Below are 19,271 nucleotides of genomic sequence, written 5' to 3' on the forward strand. Positions count from 1 at the left end.
GGTGATAAAAAGAAATGGGAATTTTGAATCCTAACTGGCAAAGTGATTAGAAGAAAAAATCATTAAAAGTTCTCTGATCTGAAAAGAAGACAAGTTTTCTAAGAAGTCTGCAGACTTCAAAGGGAAACCTTTGCACCATATTTTAAATTAAGACAACTTCAAACTGGGGATCCTGTATACAGAGAAAGTGACAGAAAGACAAATCTGCTACTTTGGTTTTACTTTGTTAAAATTTACTCATATGAAATACTCTGATATATTGGACAACCTCCTGCTAAGATCCTAGGATTCTATATCCATACAGCTGTATGCTCCTGTAGCTGGAGGGACCACTGTATGTCTCTCTAGAACTCGGGGAATACGGTCGGTTTGCACTAGTGACTCTTGGCACTTGTTGGCATGGAGATGACTGAGCTCCTGCCATGGAAGGGCAGCCTCCAGGATGACAGATTGCAGAGGGCAGAGCAAAGGGTGCTGGAGAGGACAAGATGGTCAGGCAGCCAAGCCATACTCCTGGGCCTCCCAGCAGAAGGAAGCCTATGCAAGAATTTGCTTAGAGAGGAAGATGAAGGCAGGAATACATTGTCCCTGACAAAGTTCAGGAGAGATTGGACATGAGAATGTAGACCAGGGCAGAAGTCAATCCTGGCACACTTCCCCTTCTCTGAATTAGGAGCTCAGCAGGACCCCAGCCTGGAGCGACAGCAGTTGGCCCCAGCAGGAAGAAGGGACAGTGCCAGAGGTTCCATGTTTGATGGCTCTCAGACCAGAGATTCCCACTGGGAAAGCAGAGAGCAGAACACTGAGTCACTGGGGGCACAGTTTTCCACATCTGCTCTGCCACATCCCACACTCAGGCAGGTTGGGACCATTATCTCTGCACCTCTGCCAGCCACTATGGCCAGCCCTGCCAGTGTCACAAGTGATCATTAAAAACAAAAACCAGTTAAGAAGTGATAGTTGATTATGTCTGTATTTTAGTTGATAACTTTCCTGAAGCTCAGGCCCTAATATTTTTGCTGCTTCTGGTAGCACTGCTAGCTGAAGCACAGCTAACAACATTAATTCCATATAACTACCAAATCTTCAGCTTCCTGAATAATCAGTGGTAATCCCATTTCCTCATAATTACATAGTATCAGTTTCTAAACTGCATCGCAAGAAAGGTGGTCTGTATGATTCTTAGAAATGGGAAACTAAAAGTATGTTTACACATCACCATACTACCAACTATGCCTTCAAAATTTCAGAGGTGCAACCCACTCGTGAATTACCATAGTCAGACCAATACAAGTGTTTGTCCTGCCATACCAAGAGCAGCAGGGAACAGCCTATGCCTTTTCTGACTGCTGTACTGAATTGCTCCCAAAACATCCATCTCTAGGGCTGAGATAGATTTCTTTTGACCCCGGTTGGTGCTGCTATTTTGAAGTTCTTATCACTTCAGTTCTCCTCTAATCTGAAATGGCACCATTCAACATCACTGGTGGAAGTTATCTAGCTACTCAAAACTGTAACAAATGTCTCTACCTGCACCTCTCACAGCAAGAGATGAGAAACAGGTATTTCAGAACATGATTCATCTAGTTTGTTTTAGACACCTCCTTCAGGATGCAACACACCTTACCCAGGAAGACAGTACATCTCTCCTATAACTCTAAAGGGACTCCATCAGATTAACTCAGATATAAACATCAACATATGGTCAGATTAATTCCACCCCCTCAAGTCTTCAGGCTTTTGACTTAGTTCTTTTCATTTAAGTCACTGGCAAAACATTAATTATAGAAGTACAGGATATGGACTTAAGTGATATATGTACAAACCCAGGAAGTACTTATCATAGACTGACTTGAAGGAGAGACTTAAATCTGTTCACTAGAAAAAAAAAAAACAAAAACCCAAACAAAAAATGTTGCTCTTTTAACTTACTTGGTTTTTTTTTATTTTTCTGCTTTCATCTTTTTTCACAACCTGACGTTTTAGCTGTATATGTTTCCAGATTTTGGTGTTAGCTGCTCAGCACTTTTTGGAACCCAAACAGTTAGGAAGTCTAAACATAGATTAAAACCATTTTGGCCTCAAGGACATATGGTTTGGGCATTTTGAAGAGAAGAATTGTCAGGAAAAGCACTAATTATACTCTAGACTTGAGAACACTAATATTGTAGAAAATCTTTCATTAGTTAATCATATACTGTTCTTAAAATTCAGATATAGTATTATCTTATATTTTAGGGTTATCTACATCTTTCTACTTTTTCAACATCCATTACATTTCTGCTTAATAAATAAAAATGTAATTAAATATGTAATTACTGTAAAATCCTTGTCTTGTTCTCTCAGGAAACCATGACAACATCCATATTAATTAGCAGCATGATTTTTTATATTCTGTTTGCCCCTAAAAAGGCAGGGGAAATGAGATGGCAATACAGTAATAATATTCTATAGAGCATCTTTAGTATTTCCTAAATCTGCTGTCTTGAAGAAAAAGTCTCCATTAAGTGGCCCTAGCAACAAATAGAGACTTGAGGAACCCTGGATCACATGGCAGTCGGAATGCTAAACCTGCTTTAAATGACTGAGATGTCCCTTTCTGTCTAAAGGGAGAATTTTATGTTCATGGATAATGCCTCTTTCCTAAATTACTGCTACTAGGAGACCAGACTTAAAAGAAAAATAAATATTTTCAAGCCATTCATTCATTATCTGATTTTTGAGTTGTAAACTGTTTTCGACTTATTTGCAATAATAAAAGGGATTTTCTCTCTTTTTTTTTTTTCTTTTTTAACTCAACATGTTTGAGACATGGCTTTTCACAAGCTCTCCATAGTAAATAATCTTTCAAGAACCCGAAATTCAGTCTCTGGTGTGAAATCTCATGGCTCATCAGTCAGTTTCTCTATTATTAGCCTTAGTTTTATTACTATTAGTTTGTATCATACATTTTAAAGAAATATTGCCTTTTTGTAGACTGATGGTAAACAATTATATCAATGCATAGAGGATAAGAATAAAAAGAACTGCAACATGGGTTTTTTTTCCCCTTTTTTCCCCATTCTCTAAAAATTTCTGAAAGATGTAAGAATTATATAAAACTCTCTCAGATTCAGTACTCAAAATCTGCTAAGCTTCTTTCTAAAAGGAGAAAAGATTAAGGTAGGAGTATTTATTTGTTTGTTTGTTTGTTGTATATGTAGTGTTAGGGGTTTTTTGTGTGTGAGAGATTGTGGGGTCATAAAAATAATCGTGAAGGGGCTGGCCCACATTTTATGTTTGGACTCATTTAAAATAAATCTATTGGCCTGAACAAAAATGGCTTCCCAATACTCTTTTCTCATATACTGCAGGGGGAACATGAGAATGACAAAAAGAGAAAAAGGAGCCAAAAACTCCAACACTGTTAGTTTCAACTTATTAATCCCTTTAACAAATATTTTTCAAGCAAATTTCACATTTTTCAACCAAATTTCCTCATGTAAACTCAATTCTCCTGATATACTAATACGAGGGTCTGATTAAATGAATCCATTTTGGGAGATAAACTTGACTTCATTGTTGCATAAACAGTTGTTTGAGACAAAGACATCTTTAAAATTAAAAAAAAAAAAACCACAAAACCAAAAAAGGCAGTTCTTTTTCAGTGACTGTAGGTGCAAATGCTGCCAAAATTGTCTGCAAGGACCCATGCTGCCTTTCAGCTAGATGTTTCCTTGGCAGCAAAGTTGATGTAACAGACAATGTGAACTTTCCTCATTTATTTCTATGCAAAGTCAGCCAGATCCGCTTTAACACTTTTCATTAGCAGTTTAAGATAGGCCAGCTGATTGCAAACTGAGGCAGATGGCAAATGAAAGCAAGCAAGCAGGTTCTGCTGGCCCTGGTAAGTGGGAAATAACCTCCAGTTGCAGTTTGAATAGATAGCTGAGTTTGCAACTTCCCTAACTGCTCCATATAGGCTTGCAATGATCTGTGTTTACCTACGCCACGATGGAAGCAATATGCAATTTAGTGGCTTGAGCTGTGCTGCCTTTTTGGTTTGCAACCTGCATCAGAACCGTCTCTGGCAATTAACCTACAGTTTAAATATCACCTTGCTTCTACAGACATGAAAAGCACAATGTAAAATGTGCATCTTAGTCTACAATCCCACTGCTTTAATTAAGAATATCACAAAGTCAATTCTCTTATATTCCTCAGCCTCTCTTTCAGTTTGCATAATAGGGCATATAGAAATGTTAGGCCAAGAAGGAAGCTGAGAGTTTGATAATGCACGTTGAGAGCCCCTGGGATGTATTAAAAGCATCTAGTCAAGCACATCTAGAAGATGGGGCTGGATTCATCTACAAGACTTCTTTCACTGACTGCCAGTTTTAAACAGATTTCCTTTATAAAAACATGCAAATGAAGTGCTTTCCTCAAAGCCAAAGGGTGTTCCATGAAAGCAAAATCCTCCCCAAAAATTATAAAAATGAGGTCAGTACTTTACCAACAGTTAACATTTTCCATCATCTGGCTTCCAGCCAGTAGATGGGGTCCAGCAAACAGATCCTCTTCTATCTGCATAGTCCTATGTCCAATGACTGAGTCCTCACAAGCAGTCAGGGCCATTTATGATTTTTTGGATCATTTCCACCTCTTCAATAGCTGAAAGGGATCTTTCTATTCTCAAGTGCGGCTTTGCATACCATGATAATATTTTTAAGGATACAATTTATGCATCAGACGCTGGATATCTGAGAGTTAAGATTTTAGGTAAGATCTTGGAATGACTGGATATGGGACAGGGGCACACCAGAAAGTATAATCCAGGAAGGTTTGGAAAATTTAAGGACGGAGGAAGTTCTATCAGCACAAAATGCGCTTACTGATAAGGGAAAGACTGGTTTGCTTTTAAATACTGAAGACTGTGTGGTTTTGTGACAGAAAGTATTACTGGTGTTAATTGATTCCTGAATTAAATTGGATTTCAGGGAAAATGGTGAAATTAAAAGAATCAATCGTTATTCCATATGCCCACAACTTGCAAAGCTCTTTGAAATATTATCCTGGCATCTTCATCATTGTGTAATATTATAAATGTAATAGTTGGGTTTTGTCATCCTTTATAATATTGCTAATTCTCTCATTTTGCACTCAAATAGTTTCAATGTAAAATGGAAGTTGTACTTCCTTAACCTTATAATTATATATAAACAAGGCTGCAACTCAACAGTCTCGGTCTCTTTATCCTGTAAACAAGATATGACAGAGGGCCATAAAATATGAATGGAATAGATAATATTATTAGAAAACTACTTTCTTACAATACGAGCGTCCATCTGTCTAAAAAAAAAATCAGAAAGAAGTAGTATTTCACATCTGCTTAAACTATAGGACATATTGTCACAGGATGTTGTGGGTACCAAATGCTTACACGAGTTCAAAAAGAGATTACACTGATTAATGAAAGGAAATCCCTCATAGGCTACTAAACACAAAAATATGGCCTGTGCCTCAGAAATTCAATGAGCAGATCACTGGAAGCTAAGAGGGAATATGCTGGGGTTTTATTGCCATATGTTTACCCTGCTCTTATTCTCTTCCTTAGGTATCTGTTAATAGCTATTAACTGGAGACAGAATATTTTGGAGGATAACCTTTGATCTGAATCCACGTTTGAAATTCTCTGTTTACAAGCACATACACAAGTACTATAAAATAAAAATTCAAGTAAGATATTAATCTTTTACATAGTTATCCTAGTGCAGAACTAGAAAATAAGCACGTGACAACTGCAAGGTCACACTGCTTGGTTATAGATCAAATTTGATGTTGATAATTGCTTATTAAAAACATACATAATCAATTAAGAGCACTATGTTTTATAAAATTAAAGCCATGTTAACATTGTAATACAGAGCTTCCTTTGATCTGTAATGCTTGGCTTCCTTTATACCAAGCCACAGCATGAGCACTGTTCAAGACACAGAGCTCCCTTAGGAGATGGTTTTCACAACTCCACTGGTTCACATTTCCAGCAGCATATATCTCCTGCACTGTGTCAACCACACTGGCAGCCAAAAGAAATTTACTACAAGTTGATCTATGCAGTTCAGAGATCAGGATTTTCATAAATTTTTCTTGGCTGCCAGCACAGTGCCCACAGCAGAATCTACGCACTAACTAGAGTCCAAGTACATTACACAAGACACTGTATTTGCATCAGGTCCAAGAAGCTTTTACTTGGCAATCTACAAACAGCATGGTACAAAGTGACAGGTTTGTTTGCTTGTTTTCTTGTTATAGCCTGCAAACTTGAATAATTTTTTTAAATGCCGGAGAGTTAACAAAAATAAGCAAAACTGAATAACTGAATTCTTGAATTTTTGAGTTTGTTTTCCCAAAGACGGAGTTTTATGCATACACACGTTACAAATATTCCACATGTATGTAAGTAGCATGCATTAATATTCTCCTTACATGTCACTGTACACTGAACCATCTATTACTTCTGTAATGGAGTTTCACTTGTTATTATTTATTGTATGTTCTTTGATGGAAGAATGGTTTTCTGCAGAATTTCAGTATGGTACACTAGCTACCTTGGTAAATTTGCTACAGAGGTAAAAGATAATGTATTTTAGTTTGACTTCTATTTCTCTTTCTGATGTGAATATGAAGATAACAGTATCAAATTACCATTACTGATCAACTGTGTTTATCTACACTTAGTTTTTTGCCAAATATTTTCTGCTGCTGGAAGACATAGTTCTATGGTCACATTTTATCCAGTAATTGGTACATTACTTATCACGTCTAATGTGCTTGAAAACTGAGCTCTCGAGAAATCCTTGTTTTCCCCAAGCACTACTTCTAAATCTTGCCCTGTTTTAAAAAGCTGCACTTGTGCAAGTAGGTCAATCTTAAATTAATCTAGTTAAAAGTAGTGCACTCTCAATTTAAACTGGTGTAACACTCCTTTAAAATAGGTTTAGATGCATTCAGTAACTTCCCAGAAAAAATAACTGCTTTGAAAAAGGTTTAAACTAACTTAAGTACATGTGGACAGAAAAATGTGAAATCAATTTTGATAAACCAGAGCAATAAGGCTAATATGAATGCCCCTTTCAGTTTTAGTACAGAAAGATAGGACATAAGACAAGATTTTTCTGCAAGCTACTAGAAAATTTACAGAGACAGTACCTATCCCAGATGCTCCCTGGCAGTGACTTTGAATTTCATCACAGTCATTTGAAATACTGCCATTGAAGAAAATACTTTGAAAAAATATTTTTGTTGTGGGTTTTGACAGTACACTATCTCTGAAGTACTGCCACTCCTAGGGAGAAGTCATTGTCCTGTTCTGGATTTAGATACATCTTTAACTGTCCATAAATTTTTAATTAAAAAAAAAAAAAAAAGAGGTGATATATATCTTCTAAATGGATTGGGGTCATGGGAACAAGGAAATGTCTCCCAAGTCTGAAGACTGGTATATTAAGATTTCTTCCTATTCATTTTTTTCTTCTCTTTTTTTCTTTACAGTTCTTAAGTTCAGAAGAAAATAAGGATTTAAAATTTTCTTAATAAGTGCTGATTTTTCAGATATTTACTTATGCAAATTGATTTCCATCTCCTGTTTATTCCTTTACCTTTTTACATGTTTAAGTGTAAATATTGTGGAACATTTTCCTGTAAAATCACATCCATTTTGATTTGCTGTTCCTGAACAGTATTTCTTCTTCTGCTGTATTTGCCAAGCGTTACCAGAGTTTTAATTGAGACTGCCTAGGAGCACAAGATACTTTGTAAGGTGCCTGAAGAAACCATTCTGTTCCAAATAATTTACAAAGCTAAAGCTCTTATCTCACCTGAACTCTAGATAGGCAGATCATAGAGGAAATGGAGTCTACTGTAAGTGAAACAGCCTACTCCTACAGGAATTTGAAAAGTAGTTGTCCTAAATGAGAAAATAGAAGATGAGAGCTGACTGAAGGAAGGTTATAGTCCATATACATAAAGTCCAATACTTTGTATAAAGTATTGAAAGGATACCATTCCCTTTCCTTATTAAAAAAATAAAATAGCAAAAATAAAAGGAAAAAAAGGCATCATATTTTATCCTCCAGTTTCTCCCTCATTCCCCAGCAGAAGAAATTCTGTCCTCGTTTCCACTGCTTCCCTGTGATGCTAAGTCTATTGTCCTTCTTTCTGGCAATACTTCTAGGATCACCTGCAGGCACCACGGATGGAAATTCAGAGAAAAGACCTCCACAGCTCAGCTGGAGTTGAGGTACCAGCTGTACCCTGCTTACAGGGTATTATGAAAGCAAAGAAATAGATCATTGTAGAAAGCCTGCGAGTGTAAAATTGTATGACAGGAGGTTTTTTCCTGAGCGACGGGGCCATTAGTCTTTACTCCTACAAAAGCCTCATTCATTCTTCAGAATGAGGGAGGAGTCAAAGCACAGATCTCTTCCCAGAACATGATTGATAAGATAACATACCATTGAAGTGAGAACAAAGGAAAGCAGAATGCACTGTGCAGATGATGTATTTCTATTGCAACTGTCCTTTGAGTCTAGAGGATTATCAAACCAAAGCAAAATACAAGAAAATCGACCAAACATGATAAGAAAAACCCCACCAAATCAACCAAAAACCTGAAGTATGAAGACACGGCAATTAACTAGTCAGAATAAATTGCTGTAGTAATTAACTACACTCAGAATACTGATTTTGTATATGATTCCTTATTTGGAATGAAAATTACTTTAAAAAGGACAACAGTTTATGAAAGCATTTCAGTAAGTTGCCTGTCTTTTCTGAGGTGGACTGGTGGACTATATGTAAATTGTTTTCATTAGAACAGTACAAGGTGAAGAATAAGGCTAGAACTTTTCAAAAGGACCTTATCTTTGCACTCTTGCTGCTAAGTAAACAAGTTGCTCTGTGTTTTTGAATCTCTCTGGAATACTGGAACAGGAATCAGAGAAAATCAGCCCCTTGGGGTGAGAGTTAGTTTAAAAATAAAAATAAATCACCAAATCTTTTTCCCATTCTACTGGATTTCAAATAATACAACATGTAGGTGACCATTGGACTATTGGAGCAATGAATCTTAAAACTGACACTCATCTGGGAAAAATGACTCATAGCTAGGATAATAAATATATTTTTCAACCTTCTGCTTTTCAATGCTCTGAGACTCAGCTCAAAATGATAGGAAGCCTAAGAGAACTGTAAGTCTTTCTTTCCTGTCAATCCTAAATGGCATGCTTGTCTTCTTTCTTCCCCTGGAAATTTTTTCCAGGAACAAAAAAAACCCCCAAAACCCCCAAAACAAACAAACAAAAACAAAAACCCCAAAACAAAATAAAAACAAAAACAACAAAACAAAACCCTGCATGATCCTCCAGGATTCCTAAACGTAAGCTAATCAGTAAGACAATCAGGAAAACCTGGCCTACCTGATAGCTAAAAGTCACCAATCAGACAAACCGGCACCCTGCACTGGCAGATGAAATGCACATATATTGCAATTTCTAGGGTTACAATGACAGGTGAATTTTCTCTGGACAACAGCTATTACCTATGATCCACAGTTCATACCATTTCAACAATAAAACAAACAGCTGCCAAAATTGTTCAGAGAACTTGCATTGGTAAGGTATTTTTATTAATTATCATGTATTTTTAAAAAATCTTTCTTTTTTTTACTGTGAACATTCCATTTTAACAGGAATATATGTCCCTCAAAAAAGTATATATGAGCACACCAAAGTGCATAAGTTATTAAATTTGCAGGAAAAATTTCCAATGATAACTATTAAACCTTCATGATATAGATAACAAACCTTTTTTAATATAAAAGTTCAAGGTTCTAAGATGCATAAAAGCACAGTTCTAGCGATACCATCAATTTATTATCCCTTGATTTTTTTCATCAAAATATATTAAAATTCTTTAATACAAGCAGTAGCTTTTGAAAACTGCTCTACAAAACTCAACCTCAAAAGCTATATAAAAAAGGAGTGCCATTTTGCACTATGCAAATTGTTTAAGTTAAAGGAGAATGAGACAGCCAGAAGTTCGCTCATTTTCATACAAGGTGTGGAACTGCTCCAAAAGAGTTATCCCAATTTAAATTGACATCCTGACTTCAATGTACACATGCCTGTAGATTTTCCTGAGTGCTTGAAGCAATAGCTCCAAAACCACAGAAAATTGCGTGCAGTGTTGGTCTCCAACCAACATAAAAAACCAGACACATGAAATCACCTTCATTTACCCTCACACTGCTGTGACTGAGTATGCACCTGAACTGCACAAACAGAGGATTCCCACCAGTGCTCCTTTGAGCTAAACGTGTGAAGAGGGCAAATACAAGCTGTGCAACACCACAGATTTTGCTCCAGTAAGAATCTAGGGATTGGTTCACGAGAAAAAAGGGTCTTGAACCCATTGTGCAGCTGAGGGCTTTCACAGTGCCATACACAGCTCTTGCTTCAACTGATGCTGGCACAGAGGTATTGCACCAATGGAATAGTCACAACAGCATATTTATACTCCTAAAATATTAAATTAAGGTTTTGTTGCAGACTCCAGGCTACAAATACTGCTACAGATAAAGCTCTGAATTTCACTTGGAAGATCTCAGATAAGAAAGGGAAAGGAAAGGAATTAGATAAAGCCTCTCATCATTCACAAACTCAGTGTAACATTGAAATACAACAGTTCTGCACTTCTTGTAATCCCTGTTGTCTTTTGTATGCCAGAAACATCCTATTTGTGCATCTGTGCATCTTCTTTTGAGTATCACTGTTTGCTGAAGAGATCTGTCAAACTTCACGTAACTGGCTTAGCGAGATCTACTTGGACAACTGAAGCTATTTGGAAACAAAACCTGTCACAGCATCGAACACAGTATATGTCTACAGAAAAGCTCTTCTTTGATACTGTTTTTCAGAGATGCAAAGTTAGACTTAGCTTTAAATTAGCATTCCCAGATAATGGCAGTAATTTAGTCACATCACCTTAGAGCTTGGCAATGGCCAGATTTTAGTTGTGAAGAGTAACTTTAAAGGGCATATTTAGTCTTTATTTGGTAAATTTTAGGTACGCCAACTGCACTATGCCGTCTTTATTTGACTATGGGGAATGTACTACTTAAGTAAATTGGATGTGTTAAAATTAACAATTCCAAAAGACATTCAAAAGTTTTTGGGAAACACCAATTCTTCTCTTGGAACTTTTCTTGCACCTTTAAGATTTGCCTTTAAATGCTGCCACTGCATCATCATAAATACAAACTGAAGACTAGGTTTTATTTTTTACATTGGTATCCACAAATTGGTGGGTAGCTGGAGGAGATCTTAACCTCTCTTATATCAGTACTAACGAATATTCCACATTTTCCCTAAACGTAAATAAGTTTGACATATTAAAAAGTGCAAAATTAATTTATGTAAACATTCAACAGTACAACATTTGAATGATCACAAAGTTTCCTAGTAAGAATTCAATGTTTTTCAAGCAAAACATGTTCTTATACTGTATCACATTTAGACAGATATTTTTCTGCCTAGGATTCAAAGAGACCGATCAACTAAATATATTTCCAAAGTAATGTTAACCTAGGAATGAAAACTATGTGACTTTAGGAACAGGGGAGCATGGAAGTAGTTCTGTTAGCTGAAAATTCATGCCACTCATCTATTTACTTTAAAATTAAATCTTCTCTTACCATCATGATTGGGATTTCCCAAAGTCCATGGCTCATCTGAGTCAAAATGAGTGTCTCCCCCAATTCCTGGCCCAGGAAAATATGCATGAGCCAAAAATCCTCCCTCCCCATCAAAGGGAGAACTGTCTCCATGAAAACCTGATGCAAAAATGATAGTAATATCCACGTCTCTCTTGCCATTTTCTAATTCAATGTAAGGAACTTCTTCAAATGTTAGAGGAGTTACATTCTGCCACACATCGAAGGCACGGCGAATGGCTTTACGAGTTTCAGCATCACCTACTTTTGGAGTGACGTTCTTTATGCTGAAAGAAACAGAGAAACATTACATAGATTAAATTTAACAGAGTGGTGACACTGCTAATATCCATTTTCCGCTAATTATTACAAGTTCTGTGCTTTTAACAAAACATGCTAGTCTGGCACTATATACTTTAAGAAGAGTATTTTTAAACAAGCTGGCGCAAAATTATGGTGTCAATCTGTATAGCCCTTTAAGCTAGAATTTATTATGCTAGCTAGCTTACTCCCAGCAGTACAAAAAAATCTTATCTTTAGAAGATTAAAAATATATTAAAATGAAAAATTCTTAACAGTGGGATAACCAGATTAATCAACCACTGACTGTTTACCTCCTGGACCACAATTAGAATCCATCACAGCTAAAGAATGTCATGTCCTTTCTGATCAAAGGAAAAGTGTTTTTAGTTAAATGAAATTTTAACTTATTAGCAACTTCATTACCAAAAGGGAGCTCCATGCTGTGACCACCAACCAGTATTCACAAAGCCTTGTTGCATTTGCAACTGGATAGATAAATTCCTTATCAGAAACAAAGCCTTTTGACTTCAATACAGGTTAAGATGTCCTTTTATGATCTGATTACATCTATAAATCCTGCATAAAACTGTAGAATCCATCAGAGAAATCATTTTATAGAAGACATGAGAAGACTCAAAAATATGTATTTAAACAGAAATTTCAGTCTTCATTACTTCTTTAAGTGCAATATATATGAGAAAGGCCAAAAAAATCAGAATTGAAGCTTAGTATCATAATTATTAGTAAATTATAGTGAAATCATTTAAAAAAATATTTATGTATTTTCATTATTGAATTCAAGGAAAGAATGTCAATAATCAATTTAAGACTTGTCCAATTTTCTGCATCATTTCCACTTGATTCATATAGGCAGCAAAAACTCTATTAGGTTTGTGTCTGCTCTGAAACTGCTGCAATCAGATTCTCTTTGTTCATTTGACATGTGCTTGACTACATGTCCAGCACAAATTTCAGAAATTGCATAGTTCTAGAGTACATGCAATATTTTTGTCAGTTTACAAAGCATGGCACATTAAAGGAGAACAAATACACTTTCATGAATAAATCTAGAATGATTGATTTGTTTGGCACATTAAATATGCTTGATTATATGGTACTTATGTTTATATAAATGGAAACAAATCTTTCAAGTGTAATTTTATAGATTTTACTTCATATATACATTTTGTTCATAGGTTCATGTAGAAAGCATAAAGTTACCTATTTGGACTTCCACTCAAAAATATATTATTGTACTGAGTCCAGTAGTGCTGTCTAACAAAAGCATAATTTTATTTTAGCCGGTATGTATGTTCCAAAGACATATCAACACAGGCTATAAGATAATATATTGTAGGAAATCCACTGCTTTCCTTGATCTTTTGTTCCAAAGGTGATTTAACCAATCATTACATACTTGCGCCTATTCTATTCTTTGCCTAGCTTGTATTATTGGTTCTTGTTCTGTCTTTCTCTCTCACATACATGAACTTCAACATTTTTCCCCCTATAAAAAGACATTTAAAAGACATTTCTCCACTGCAAAGTTATTACCTCTTTGTGTCTCTAAGAAATTAGAATTTTGAACTCTTTAAATCTCTTGTTATAAGACATTTTCTCCAGTCTATTAAATATTTTCTGTGATTTTTATTCAACTCAATCCAATTTTTTAATGTTATTTTAAAACTGACTCTGTCAGAACTACAAAGTATTGCAGTACTGATCTTGCTATCAGAGAGAAAATGTCCTCTGATCTGTAGGCATGACCTTACTCTACATGATGTAAATATCACGTGATTTAAAGTGCTTTTTATGATGCCCTTTCATAATTATTTGCTCATCAGTAATCTTATGATCAGTGTTGCATTGCTTTTTCTGTGATTAAAAAAATATTGGACACACTGGATCTTCTATCAGCCCTTGCAGTACCCCTCTCTGCAAGCTCTCTCTTTTGAGAATTAGGATTCTTTGAGACATTTTAATTAGCAAGTTCATAAACTACTCAGTCTGTGCCCCTTGAGAAAGTACAGCATTTTACAACCTGTCCTGTGACACAAAATCAAACCACATCACAATGGCACGCTTATACTGCCCCTACACAAAACTTGACAACGGTTCACCTGTTGCTATGCTGAGAATGTCACTTAAAAAGCTGGCAGATGTGCTCTTAGTCAATCCTGGTGTGTGCTCTCTAAGGCACGTGTGTTGCCTGAAGCAGAGCTCTTTGAAGGATTAGAGCCTCTATTATTTGCCATGTATAAGGAGTATGGCAAATGACTCAACAGGCTCTCATAGAAAACAGAGCATGTCTAGCAAAACTGAAATACTGATGTAGGAAAAGCTCATGTGAAATGTACAGCTTGGACTTTGTTGTTATGTTTTTTTGTATTTATGAATCTTATGGCAAATGACTCAACAGGCTCTCATAGAAAACAGAGCATGTCTAGCAAAACTGAAATACTGATGTAGGAAAAGCTCATGTGAAATGTACAGCTTGGACTTTGTTGTTATGTTTTTTTGTATTTATGAATCTTACCAATTGGTCAAAGTCACACTTTTGTCTTAGTAAACAGAACAAAAGAAGGGTCTTCTGCTATTATATGTGAAATGAGGAAATGGATAAAAATAGATTGGAATTTTCTATTGGTGTTAAATTGATTAATTAATTGGTCTAAAAGATTTTGACTCAAATGTTAAAACTCATTTTACATTTCTTACTTTTTCAGCACATTGAATTAAGTTTTAATCACTGATTACAAATGAAAAATTAAGCCATTGTGCTAGTTTCACACTCACAAGCTAGAGTAGACTACCTATGATAGCAGACATTTTCCATGGGATTCAGCTATTGACTTATTTTGAAATAGCATCCTACATCTCCAGATTCATTGTAAAGTAATATTTTTCAAAGCATACTTTCTGTATGAAAACTAGAGAGATTTCCAGCTTCCAAACCAGTATTCTGGAGTGGGCAAGATTATACTGAAAAATGTAGCTTGAAAGAGAAATTATATAAATCAGCAGTTATTCCTATGTAAGAGTATTAACAGAAAATAACTGTCCATTTTTAATGTGTTAAACACAACACAGGTTCAATCCCAAAAGAGCAAATACTAACACTGTGCAACACAAACATTGAAATTGTCTTGCTGGGAACTTTGCTTAAAATAATCCACCAGTGCAGACATCTGAAACCCAAATTATGTTACATTTCTTTCATGTTGTTTATCATACAACCTCCAAGGGGGAAGTACAGTAAAATCAATCTATAAAGACAGCCTATCAATTACCAGGGATACTACGACTCATCTTTTAAAAGTCTTCAGTTTAGACCTATGATTGCAACAGCAAATAAAGTCTCATATGAGCCCTTTTCTATTACATTTAGATCTACATCTTAAATCCAGCAATCACCTGAAATAGTGGTGACTCTCACAGGCAGTAAAAAAAAAAAAAAAGAGAGGCATTGGGTACCTTGCACTCAACATGTCCAGATAATGGAGCTCAAATAGAAGTGTAGGACATGACAACTCAGAACCACTCCTATTGCAAGGTGGAAGCATAGCAAGACAAAGGCATTAATAATAAAAATCCTTTATTTTCTAAGTATTACTTTCCTAGTCTCAAGTCTAATGATCATTTCACAGCAAAGTTCAAATGAGAGAAGGATTCAAAGCTGATCTTGACCAGACTGGCAGTGCAACTATATAAAGAGATTGAAGATCCTACAATTACTTTCCAAGGGAAAGTATTTTAGTAAACAAAAGGCAATCTATAAGATGAAACATTCACTTCCATGCCAATTTTTGCAAACTAATAAACTGAGTGATACTTTTTATAAGTTTTGAGAGCTGTTATCCTTAGACAACCACAGCCATGTATCAATTGATAACGTTTTTTGTGATTATTGTTGGTTTTGTAGGATTTTCAGCCTGATAGTGGCTTCAAGCCATATTATATATTTAAAATACATGTCTTCCACAAGAACAATTGGATTTTATCACTGATATGCACTTTTCATGTTGATTTACTATTTCTACAGCTGCCAGAAGAGTATTGTTTTGAGAGTGTTATTCAGAAATCCTGAGTCCTATTGATTTCAGAAAAGCTTTGGGTTTTCCTTCCCTTCCCACTCCCTCCTGAAAATATCCTAAAAGAGAAATTATCCATGTTTCACTGACATGTTTTTGGCTGCATCAGCTTCAGGAGCCTTGCGAGATTGTCAGGATATACCTCAAATGACTGTGTAAAATCAGTAATCTGAGATTTAAATAGATGAACGAGCAGGAATTTCAACAGAGTAGGTAAAAAGATGCAGTCAGTAATCTGTTTGAAGTAAGACAGTTACAGATCTGCACTCGATATGAAACTGTTAAATTGAAACACACATAAAATTTGAATAAGTTGTTGACACAACCTTTTTATTTTCATTGATGTAAATCAAATCTAAACTGTTAATATGTTCCCAAAATGACATAATAAATGTTCGAAAGGTAATATGTGGCCAAAAAATACATTATTAATGTAACTTCTAGTTATAATTATAAGTTGCTTCTTTGAAGTTCCATTTTGAAATTTTGCAGAACTATTTCAGGTTGAAAAATTACATGTTGAAAATAAAGAGAAGTTCCATGGCAAGGAGGGGGGAGGGGAGCTTGCTTTTGGGAGTATTTGCTGTGGGGTATTGGTTTTGGTTTCCAGAATTGTAAGATGTAGCATACACTGAAATGAGAGAGAGCAAGCACACTTCAGACTACAAGGTTTGACTGGCGAGGAAGGCACAGAATGCAGCTGGAAACCTGCAGGCTATAAAGAGACTGAGGAGTGGCACAGAGAAAAATAGAGCAGATAAATGATACTAGAGATACGATTAAAATTTTAGGAAACAAAGCAAGTTTCATTCATTTAACAAGTCATAAGCCTGTAAGCAGAGAATTGCTGAAGAGAAGTGTGTAAAGAATCTTAGTTCTTTTTTTTGGTCCTTATTTGCTTTGGGTTATTTTCTAATTCAAAAAGATAATGGAACATTTTTCAAAATTCTAATCAAATTTAGGGTTTCTATTTTAAATGTATTTTGTATTGTAATTCACTGCAAAAAATATTACAGACTTGTTCACTTCAAAGCTCTGTTTGACTGGAGGTCTTGTCAAAGTGAGAGAGTGAACATTTTCAAAGAGGGGAGGCAGGAGATAAAGAACTGCTATAAATTCTTCAAAGTGAGAAAGATCACTAGATAGTTGTCACTTAGTTTAATACTGGGCACCTTCATTTGTTATTTGGATTAATGCCTTGGGTGACAGTCCAGAAGATATACAAGTGGTAGGATTTAGACTATTGTAAAAAATTCTGTGAAGAAATAGGGAATCAGACTGTACAAATCAGAGTGGTAGAAAACCACACATCTTAGTAGATGACCATGTATGCCTCCTAAGTGTGCACACACCGCATTTAAATTCTAAAATGCAGATAAGTGTAAAGTGCTGTAGGTGGGCATTCTTATTCTAACCAACTATAAATAACATTTACATTAACAATAAAGGATTCCAGCCAATGCAATATACCAACCCCAAGGCAGTCGGTTGTCTGTTGCTTGATGTTATATCAAAATGTAATGAGTTAAACTAGAATTCTCTAATTCAGCCATAAACCACAGTAGTGACATAGAGTTACTAATGAAACTATCTCTTCACCAGGGTATGAGGAACAGTCTATATGACCATTAGGGCTTATGAACTTTAAATTTAGTACTTGTACGGGGTTGATGAATATTGGCGCCAGTTAATGAATTTGAAAACTATTTTATCCCTCAGAAGTTACCCCTGTTGGATATTACAGGAATCCATGATGAGACTGTGTAAATTTTCCAACAATCTATATTGGAATCCTTGGTTTGCTGACAAATGATAGATTCTATATTATATATATACACTTATACACACTTTCTCTGGTTGACAGAGCTCTAGAGAGTATATCTTGAAAGTTTCCATCTAACTTTCCCTCCAAGGCCTCAGTGTGACAGCAGGCACACTGTGCGAACTACATGCCAGACTCAGGAGTTTAACAGATGTACTGCCCTGCACACACCCCTACGCCCATCATCACCTACGCAGGAAACAGTCGGGTAAGTGACTCATCAAATTATAATCAAATTAATTTGTACTTAGAACAGACCCATGGGCACCTACATTTTGCAGAGACTGACTCCTTTCAATAACCTATTTTACATACTTAAATTAGAGATCTGAGTTTCATTACAGCACTCCTAGCTTCAGAGCATTATTATCTGAGAAGCTGCCAAGAAAGTTGAAAGGTAACATTAAGTACATACTGGGTGTTAAATTGATGCTGTAAGCTTTGGAGAATTTACTGGCTACTAAATACGTGCAATTTTAATGCAAGAAAACAGCTTGGTTTTTATATAGCACATACACACTTATAAGAGGTATCCATAGTAGCACTTTTATATCATACATTAATAATAAACTTCTCAAAATATTGAAAAATATTCAGGAATTTATATTTAAATTAAAAGTCATCACTATTAGTGACATTTGTATACCTATACAAATATCTTTAGTACCTGTAAGTGATATGTTTGTGTTGCCATTTCTGTCCTGTTAACGCGTAGCGTTTCCGACGAATGTTAAATTTGGAGCTACCTCTTGTTTGGTCAGGCACACCACATCGAGGTTTCTTCATCCAGCTGCAAGAAACAGCACCACACAATTAAAGAAACGTGAAAGGAAAATCATAACCACTGCATCCAACTAATAAGAACATGTAATTATTTGTATATATAATTTTATTTAACATATAAACTAATAAAAACAACAGACTGTTGGTGATCTTTTAATTCAAGATACTGAAATTGCTAACTTTATGATGCTATCAAGTTCTTCTATCTTCCTCTTTTTCCACATAATGAGAAGTTGCAACATTGCAACTGTAAGCTCCTAATGGAGATATTTAACTCGGGGATTATGCTTAGAATATTTAATGTTCTGCACAAAATCAAGCTGAAAAAGTCTAAATCACATACAATAAAAATGACCATTGCAGCAGCACCAGACTTCCCAGAGAGATGCTGTATTTCTACAGTGCTCTTCAATATTTCAATGTTTTCCAATACTTCAAAAACTTTAAATCTGCCAGCATTCAAAATATATTGTAATTAAGATGATATCTAATTCAAAAGCATAATTTCTGCAGCAATATCCTT

At 35.5% G+C, this 19,271-nt stretch overlaps 1 protein-coding gene across 1 annotated transcript in view; it reads right to left on the bottom strand.

Moving 5' to 3' along the window:
• MMP16 (matrix metallopeptidase 16) overlaps nt 1-19,271 on the bottom strand; it is a 175,138-nt gene that overhangs the window by 64,211 nt on the left and 91,656 nt on the right. Inside the window, exons 3-4 of the mRNA XM_032128806.1 lie at nt 18,633-18,755; nt 11,732-12,036 (exon numbers count right to left, since the gene is read on the bottom strand). Of these exons, the coding sequence (XP_031984697.1) occupies nt 11,732-12,036; nt 18,633-18,755 (428 nt within the window). The remainder of the gene's footprint in view (nt 1-11,731; nt 12,037-18,632; nt 18,756-19,271) is intronic.

This window comes from Corvus moneduloides, chromosome 1, assembly GCF_009650955.1.
Source record: "Corvus moneduloides isolate bCorMon1 chromosome 1, bCorMon1.pri, whole genome shotgun sequence".
Lineage (NCBI taxonomy): Eukaryota > Metazoa > Chordata > Aves > Passeriformes > Corvidae > Corvus > Corvus moneduloides.